Consider the following 9,644-nt stretch of genomic DNA (forward strand, 5'->3'; position numbering starts at 1 on the left):
AGCACCAGCAGCTTTGTGTGACTGCTGTGCAATGTTAGCAATATTAGTCTAGAGCAGTCATCATAATGGTCTTATGCTCCCAATATTTATGTATTCATTGTGTTTTCTCATAAGATGTTGTGAAGTCATCATGATAGATTATGACCTTTTTGATAGTAGATAGGGAATTAAGAGCCATATATTGGTGCTGATTTTAGTATTGCTTCACAGTGACACAAGCAGCACTTTCTTGCATGAACGTGAACAGCCAGTTGTAGCTCTTTTAAAGTACATTTTTAGAGAGTTTGAATTTTTTAAGTGAAGGAAGAACATTTGTAGGCAGCTGCTTTTTGCAAAGCCAGAGCTTTTTGCAGAGCCAAAGCCAGTGAGTCATGATGTCCCTTTACAAAAGCATCCCTATTCAGTTAACTCTTCCTCTGAGTCCACTAATGTGTTACACTAAAATTCTCTGTTCTCTCATCCCTTACAACATTTTAAAGCCTACAGAAGTCTTTGGACTTAAGTGAAGTCATTGTGTTGTAACATCAGCATAGGTGGAACACTGGTTAAAAAAATGCTTTTGGACTGTCCTGATGATACATAACAATTCTCCATCTTTCATTATCCGTCTGCAAGCAGGAATTCTCTTTCATCTAGGAAAACTTGTTTAAATAGACTTTTTTAATGTCAGTATTGTTATCTGTAGGGGGAGATCCAAGTTCATGTACTTTCCAAGTAAAACCAGTACTGGAAAGGTATTGCGTATTTGCAGAAATGCAGGAGGTGTTCTGAGTTTCGTATGCTGAAGTACCTCTGTCTCTCACTTGCTGTGAAACTATGGGTTATATACTATGTTTGCTTCAGTGTCAAAGCTAGTTTTGACAACTACATGCTTTCATGTCTCTACAGGCATCGTTACAGGTTGATGAAAATCAGACACAAAAATTCAAATAAGTAAAAATGTCAAAAAGCTTCTGATAGCTTGTTCTTTTTAGTAGTATTTTCGGCCCTTGTTTTCACATCTTGTTCACTGGAAAACTTGAGCTAAAAATGGAGAAGGTCAGTACCCCTTACAAACAGATCCTTGTCTTCAGGATCATCAGGGCAACTTACTTTGTCTGTGCTCTTGCAAAACAAACAGGTTCCAACTACACGTAGTTAGTAGGAGAAATTTGAAGTCATACAGTTCCTCCAAGATTTGTGTTCTGTATATATAGATGTAGCTCTCCTGTAGAGATTTGCTCACACAGAATAAAATTATTTCTCCAGTGGATTAGGTTGTTTGAGTCTCCATCGCTGTCTTGCAGAATGCATTTTTAAAGTACTTCAAAGTTAAGTTTTGTTTACATATTTTTTTCTTCATGTTTACTATGATACTCTGGTATTCCTACATATTTATGTAACTTGTAAAGATTAGATACTTTTTTTAAGATCTCATTTGTAATTTCCCCTGACATGCAGGTCCCTTGGAATTGGTAGAAGCTTTAGAGCATGGAGGGTGTCCCACAGCAGGATGTAAAGGAGTTGGGCATGTTAAAAGAGCAAGACATATTGGCCATCATAGGTATGTGCTATGAAGCTGTAATTTTATTCTTTCAATTGAGTGATGTGTGCACATGGGTTTTTTTAATTGTTGTTCACAAGAAAACAAATCTAAGAGCTGGAAGAAAATGCGAAATCTTGTAAACCAAAATATGCAATGATTTCAGTTGCCATGGTGAGCATGCTGAAATAAACATCAGCAATCTGTAACTTCATTTCGCCAGGGTGTGCTGAGATAAGATTTGTCAGACACTATGTTTTGTCACAATTGATAGATTCAATTACTCTGTATTTTGTTCCTATGAGAATTCATTGGCTTGCTGCTTGGACCACAAAATGTTGCAGACAGATATGTATAAAGCAGTAACTTTTGAACCTTTTGAAATATGAGGCCACTAATTTTATTGTGGCTTAGATGGTTTTGTTCTGTTTGGTTGGTAGGGGTGAGTATTTGCTTGTTGTCTTGGAAAAATGCTAAAAAGGAAATTCTGATTGACGTATTCCTGAATGACAGCCTGAACAACTTGCTGTTGTACCTAGTGTTTCTAAATATGCTTTTGTTGAACACCTTCTGAAATATGATACGGCGATATGGACATCCCAAGTTGTCCCAGAGCAGAGTTGATACAGGCAGAGCGTAGCGTGGGAGAATGGAGTGGGGGACAGAGAGACAATTACAGAGTAAATGGGAAACATTTACTTGACTAAGTCAAAATTTTATTATTTTTAAAGTATTTACTGTATGAGGTGAATCCTGAATATTTCATTAAGGGATATACAGTTAGTATAACATGTTAGGTTGAGAATTAAGTATCACAAATATCCTCCTGTTACCTTTTTGCAAATTAGAGCTTCCAAAAGTTTTCTTGGAATTTTTCCATTTCATAGTCATACAGTCCTCGAATGTCCTATCACTTTGTGCTTTCTGCTCTCGTATGGTTAGATAATTGACCTTCGGTTATCTGTCTATTCATGTTTTTTAAGTATATTATTAAACTACCATGATCCAAGAGTTATCTCTGCAATATTTTCATGTTTTTGGTGGAAAAATTATGTCCTGTTGGATAGAATTATGCTACAATGTTTTGATGGCATATCAGCAGTGGCTGAAGTCCTGACTCATCCCCAGCTAAGATACCTGCCAGCAACACTCACTGTGTTGTTTTAAGTTTAGTGTGCAAAAGGCATCTTTTGCTGCAAGAAGTTCTTTCCCATCTACAGCAGAGGCTGTAGTTTGTGTTGTCAGGAGGCAGAAGAAATCCTGTCGCTAGTACAAGCTTTTTCTCCAGGAGGGATTGTGCCTAGGTTAGCTCCAGTGATAAAACCTGTTGCATTATGAACTGTGGTGGTGTTATCATGACACAGTATGCTGCATTGCTGTCTTTCAGATTATTCTCACCCTTTTCCTTTTGTCTTTTTCTGTCCATGTTCTTTTTCTTTGGTTTATTTTTTGCAGTTTCTCTACCTTCCCTTTTGAGCAGCTTTGTTGTACTCAGTCAGCAGGATAACTCAAGTCAAGGTAGTACGTAAGAGGTTACCATACTTCAGTTAGCATATGGTAACCTACTGTTCTTAGTCCACTGCGAATGTGAAGTAAGCTAGGCTTGCCTAAAAAGCTTCCTAGTTGCTTAGCTGAAAGCCATTTAACTTCATATTACAGTAAGCTGAGTGTAGTGTGGTTTATTAATGCAGCTGATCTGCAGGACAATAACTTCCATTTCAGATCGTTCTCTTCCTTATCGTGCACTATCTCAATTACTCAAAATCAGGTGAACATACCCATTCTTAGCCCAAGGCTGAAACGTTAAAAAAAAAAAGAAAAAAAAAAAAAAAAAAAAAAAAAAAGAAAAAAAAAAAGAAAAAGAAACCATATAGGAATGTGTCAGAAAAGTTTTTAATTTTTGATCTCTCTAAATAAACGTTGGCACTAAAACTGCTAATGTTTCGCAGGGAAGGGATGAGTAGGAGCTGTATGTCTAGTTAGTTCATGTAGCCTTTGCTTTTATAACTAGATTTTCCATTATATTTAAAGTTGTTATACTTACTCATTCTGAATATTAAGAAAATAACTGAACTCATGGCAACCTATTGTGTTTTATTTTTACTATCGTCTTAGCAATTCTATTATTTGCACATGAACTGGTCATTATAGGGAATAAAAATACAACCAAAGAGATTTTCTTGATCATAAGACAGGTATTTGCTGTTTCATAGCAAATAAATTAACACTGTTAAGTATGTTACTCACTAACTACATTGGATGGCCTCTGTGCTGTTATTGTGATTGTTTTTCTTGAGCATTTCTGAGGGAAATATTGAAACTTGTTGTTTATATAGAGTTTACAGACTTGAGGGTCCAGGTCACCCCAAAAATTTTAACATTGTACCATTGCTTTTTTCCTGAATTAACAAAGACATTTTGAAATTGGTATAATTATCCACATCAGGTAGCGGTCTCTTGGCTCTTTTATCTTGGCAACCTTGAAATGTATTTAACCATGCTTATTTTTTTTCATTATGAGGCACAACGTCTATCTACAGCATAAATACCTGTGTGCAAAGAAGAAGATAATTTAAAATGCTAAGTAGTTCTGAAATAATTTTCAGAGCTTGTTCCTTAGGAACCAGATGAAAGCCTTGGTGATTAATTATGTAGTGGGGTTAAAGCTTTTACTTTTTGGAAAAGCTGATGTTAGTAAGGACTTGGTATCTATCACCAGTTGATCTAGGATTCTGTGCTGCACAGTTGAAACTGAGACTGATGTGCAGATTGGTAGCATTATGGAGATCACCTGCATATTTATAGTTGTGAATTGTTTACTCTCTGGTGTTTAATGCATGCAATAATTTTCAAGTTCAAGCAGTAATGCAGAGCAGTCAGTTGTAATCACATCATTAGTGGTCTGGGTCAATTATCCATGAATAAAGATTTTTACCAGAAACTTTACGTCCTTTATGTGTAAATTGAAGCGAGCTGAATGCACCATGATGGAGTCTGTGTTAAAAGAGACCACAGTGCTGAAACATGGGAGACCTTAGTGGGATGTCACATCCGTTCATTCAGTGTCTGCTGAAGTAATTCTCTTCTGATTTTGATGCCAGTCTAAAGTTTCGTTTTATCTTTTATGTAAGGTCATTGGCCCCAGCCAAATCCGTTATAAGCTACTCTTGAGTCAGGTTTAGACTGCTGAAGCAGCTTTCTCCTAAGAAAGAATGCTTTGATGATAAGCATGTTGTAAATTGAGAAAGAGAACATTTGTATCATTTGTTTCCAGACTAGTTAAAAATGTTTTAATGAAGTCAACTGAAGTAAAGACATCACTTAACACAAGTCCAGCAGAAAAAATAATACATCCCCCAGGTGTTACCAGGACCTTTTTGCTGGAAGTTTCTTACTAATCATACATCACTACCAGCAGATGTGGTCATCTGGACATAAGATGCTCTAGATAAAGTCTCATCCATCAGGTAGTCCAGTCTGTTTGTAACCCATCAAGGAGGATAGTTGAGCAAATCAGTGTGAATTTTTCTGGAGCTGCTGTACAGTCTCATCCCCTGGTGGTGTCTGGCAACAACCTGCACCTGAAAGGCCATGAGCAACTGGGGTTGGTAACATTTCCAACCAGTACAGCTAAACCAGAGACTTGTCTGTGGCTTCACACAGGTTTGCAAAATATTCCAAGCAGTCATAAAGGCTAATAACCTATATTAAAAAAACACTTCACTATTAACTTTCTTTTACCAGAGTACCACCTTGCTGCTCTTTTTCAGCTAAGAGAGTTATGTTCTTCAGGTTAAGGCTTATCTTCCTTTCTGATGTTAGGTTTAGCTGAGTCCGAGTAATCCAGCTGGACTGTGTGCTTCAGGAACTTTGCATACTGCTAGAAAATAGGAGCATCTCCAGATGTCTGGAGGACACAAAGTTCCATGTCTACCCATCAGTAGCCCAGTTTGTCTCTGACTTTAGAGAGTAAAAAGATACATGTGTAACCCTACCTAGAAATAGATTGTGAGAGTCGTAGAAGAGCAGTTGCAGAATAACCACAAATGGGACGTGCTACCTTGATAACTTTTGTTCCATGAGACAGATCTTGGAAACTGGCTTCTGAACTTGTGCTGTTTTCAAAATAGTGTGCTACGGCAAACTGCAAGCTGGAGCAGAAATACAGGTTTAAGTTGATAGAAGAGTTAAAAATCCTTATTTAGTGTTAAATAACCTAAACATCAAGAATTCTGAGCCCTTGACATGAGTTGTCTCTAAAACTTACAGTCCTGTTTAAATCAAATACTTATGTTATGTAGGAATAACAAGGTTAATTTTTAATTCTTTGTAGAAGACAAGTTAAACTGAACTGAAGGCTGGAGGCATTGAGATTCATGAGGATTTACTGATCGATCCAAAGCCATGTAACTCATACACAGGTTCATTGGTGCCATGTTTTGTTGAAACAAAGCTACCAGCGGAAACCTTGAGGGTTCTTTTTGTTGCCCCAAGTAATAGTAACATCAAAGGACTATCAAAGAGTTTTTTAAAAATGGTACAGGAACTGGAATTATTAATTGCAAAGAAAAACTCATCTGAATCTAGTGTTCTAAAGCATCTTTAGTATTATAACTATTGTTGACTGAACTGTCATTCGACTTCTGTTTCTCTCGAAAAGGCGGTATATAAACAGGCAGGTTCTAACGAAGGACTGAATTTAGAGGCTTGTTCTTTTTTAATTTAAAACAAATTAATGGTGTTGGTAAATAGAAGACTTGCTGGAAATTAAATTGTATTGTCAGATTTCATTGTGGTGTAAAGCTTGTTTAATAATACACAACTGAAGTTAAATACCACCTTGGTAGTGTTTAGTGTTTCCTTGAGACAACCCTCTAACTTAAAAACACTAAGCCTCTAAACATCCCTGTGAGCACAGGAAGCCAAAAGAAGATTACATGCTTTGCCTTATAGTGATACAGAACTGAGATTAATCAATATATTCCTGAGTTTCTGATAACTCTGTTTCATCACAGGAGTATGAGTTTGTCATAGCAAGAACTTAAATCCCACTGGTGTTGGCTCCTTAAAACCCTTTTCTAAGTAGAAGCCTGTATCTTTCGTCTTGTAGTTCATTTGAAAGGGAAAAAAGACATCATTGTGGTAGGTGCAGCAATATAAAGAACTGAAAATACAGAACAACTTCCCCTCTTTCCTAGTGTTCCTCTTTTCTTCCCCATCTCTCAGTTCATTTTTGTTTTGTTCTTTTAAGATGTCTGGCAGAGGCTAGCTCTAAGAATGACAACCAGTAGGTTGGAAAATAAATGTCAGTAGAGGTATATAAACAAAATAACGTGCCATATTCTACTTAAGAGAAATTAGAAATGAAAGTTAAATGCTCAAAGTTAAATTTCCCTTCTTATATTCTGTTCCATGTCTTTAAAACTCTTTCATTAACAAAAAAAATGCTCTGTTTCAAGTGTAGTGCTTCAGGAGTCCAGTCACCCATTTAGCTATACCTTATTCTGCTGTGTAGACTTCTGGTATGAAGTATGTCAAAAAAATTGCCTGTATCTCAGAGGAGGTGATGGGACTACCACACAGTTCTTCAGAAGAAGGCAAAGATAACTGTTCTGTGTGGATCCTCTGGTGATGGGTGGCTGTATGTCCCTTGAAAACACTGTACAGGCTGTTGTGGAACACCATCTGCTTGGCATGGCCTTGAACAGGGATCTCATCTTGATTAGAAAAGCAGAAATTGTATTCTGCTGGCATGTTTTTCCTCCATAATTCAAGTTCAGCACAACTATATAAGGATTTTTTTTTAAAAAAAGTTGATACTATCTTGTTTTCGAATGAGCCAACTGATGAAATCAGACATGGTGTTGGACTGTGTGTCGTTAACTCCAGCAAGGACTGACTGACTTGGCTTGTATAGCCTTGAGGAATTTTCTCCTTTTATACTAGTGCTGAGAGAAATGTAAATTTCCACCAACTTTTTGCTTATGTTGGTAAGACCAAAATTGTATTACTAATATTGGTCCAATCTCATGATAGGAGTTAATTCTTACACACTGTGAATCCAAAGCTTCATCAGTAGAGGAGAAGGAGACTGTATGGCATATTTTGAATAAAAGGCCTTTTTAAATTCTGTGGTTTGTAAAATGAATGTGATAATGAAATCTGTTGTTTTTCTGTTTAGTTTTTGTAATTTGGAGGTGGCAGGGTGTGTGGCTGGCAGGGTAGACTTGTTTATATTAGACAGTTCTGTTTGGAAGTCATGCATGTAACAATCAGTTGAAACAAATAAAACATTGCAGTAGTTAATAGAAAGACCAATAGTTGTATTCTTGAAAAGAAGATAAACAAAATCCCAGGGCATGGGTTTTTTACATTTTACCATTATAGAGGTCCATGTAATAATACAGGTGAGTAAGAAAGCATAATTTTAGATTATAGTTAGTGTCATGGCTCATGAACCACAAATAGAACATTTTGTTTAGTACAGCCTCTCCTTATATCTTAAACAGAGATTTGAAAACTGAGTATGTTGTTCACTGTTGTGGCATATACATATACCTTTCAGAATTTGTGATATTATCTTTAAAGTGTGAGTATGTAGCCTGACTAATCAGTTGAACATTGCATTGCATTCTTCTGAAGACAAAATCCTAGTTCAGCCCGATGTGTTTTGTGTTGCTGTTTTCCCTTTCCTACCTCTTGTGAGAGGGTATGATTTTCACATTTGTTAGAGTAGTATTTAGACATGACTATCAAAGCACAGTCTCAAATTCTCTCTTTCTCTAGCTGGAGTGTAGTGAAATAGGGAGTGTTGAATGACAGGAAAGACTCTGAAAATGTCACAGTCTTTTCATGGAATATCACAAAATGGCATCTGTGACGGTGGGGCATTCGCTGCAGTAAGAGGATGTATGCCATTCCTCCTACTGTGCCCTTCCAATGCAGCTTCTGTGTGAACAGTGCATAATAGAAATACCCTCCTTTGCGGGAAAAATAACCATGGGAATACGATTTCATTTGGAGAGAGCTGGGTATAGCCAAAGGCACCCTGTATGTTATGTATAAAGTACCATTAAAGATATAAGAGCAGGCTAAATATTCATCAAGTGATTTTCCAGAATGTATGCTGTAATATAAATTAATACAATTTGTGTTACATAGGTTGCTGTCAAAAGAAAATATGAAAAACATACAGATTAATGTTTTTAATCAGTGGATTTATTATCATTTTAAAGTATGACTGCTTATTGCATTTCTTTCTGATCTTCTTTACATAAATTGATTGTATCTGCTTATAGAAAACTGGTCTCTGATGTAATTTCATTTGAACTGAGTGAAGTCAGTAAAGTGTATGAGAATAAGGAGGCATTTCTCTTCTCCAACTTCTAGCGCAGTCACCTGCCCGTATTCAGAGATGAACTTGAACAAAGAAAGCCTCTTACCCGACCGGTTGAGCGGGGAGATGCCTGCAGCCAGTCCTGTCACCAGGAACCGAAAAGTGGAATCGAGTGAAAGATCCACCTCTCCTGTAATCAAGTAATTACAGTTGAAGCAATGTCTGTGACTAACAGCAGTACTTTATTTCAGTGTTCTGCAGTGTAATTTGTAGTTGTGTCATAGCTGAATGGTTTTAGAAGGGCCTGCCTATTTATCTACATTTTAATTTACGGATTCTTCAGTTACACTAATGACTCTACCCATTGAGAAAATAAGTTGAACAACAACTCAGCTGCTCGTCGTTTTAAACCTTTTGTTAATTTGTTTTAAACAGTGACGGAAAATGCCCCAGCCCTGGTCACATAGGTATGAAATCCTCAGCTCACAGTCAATCATCTGGGAAAACGGTATCAGAAACAACTAAGCAGGAAGATGCAGAAAGTAAATCTTGCAAGAAGCCCCTGTTATGTGATGTGAAAGAAAAGAAGGCACCTGGGTAACTATCAGTTCCTTTCAGAGTATGAGTTGTTTGGAGATGATCAGTTTAAAATGCAGGTTACCAGGCAATGCAGTACAGTCATTTGTCTGTGAAACTCTTGGAAACAGTGGGGAAGGATATGGAAGTTCTTCAGCTGTCTTTATATTAGAAATAGGGGAGGATGGAGTGTCACAATGTATTTAAGAA

At 36.9% G+C, this 9,644-nt stretch overlaps 1 protein-coding gene across 1 annotated transcript in view; it reads left to right on the plus strand.

The window, feature by feature from the left end:
- The window catches only part of LOC104460198 (lethal(3)malignant brain tumor-like protein 3), a 55,127-nt gene extending 46,065 nt beyond the window's left edge, over positions 1–9,062 (plus strand). The window contains exons 15-16 of the mRNA XM_010079669.1: positions 1,441–1,543; positions 8,912–9,062. Coding sequence (XP_010077971.1) covers positions 1,441–1,543; positions 8,912–9,062 — 254 coding nt within the window. The remainder of the gene's footprint in view (positions 1–1,440; positions 1,544–8,911) is intronic.
- Positions 9,063–9,644: the final 582 nt, after the last annotated feature.

This window comes from Pterocles gutturalis, unplaced genomic scaffold, assembly GCF_000699245.1.
Source record: "Pterocles gutturalis isolate BGI_N339 unplaced genomic scaffold, ASM69924v1 scaffold17254, whole genome shotgun sequence".
NCBI classification, from domain to species: Eukaryota; Metazoa; Chordata; class Aves; order Pterocliformes; family Pteroclidae; genus Pterocles; species Pterocles gutturalis.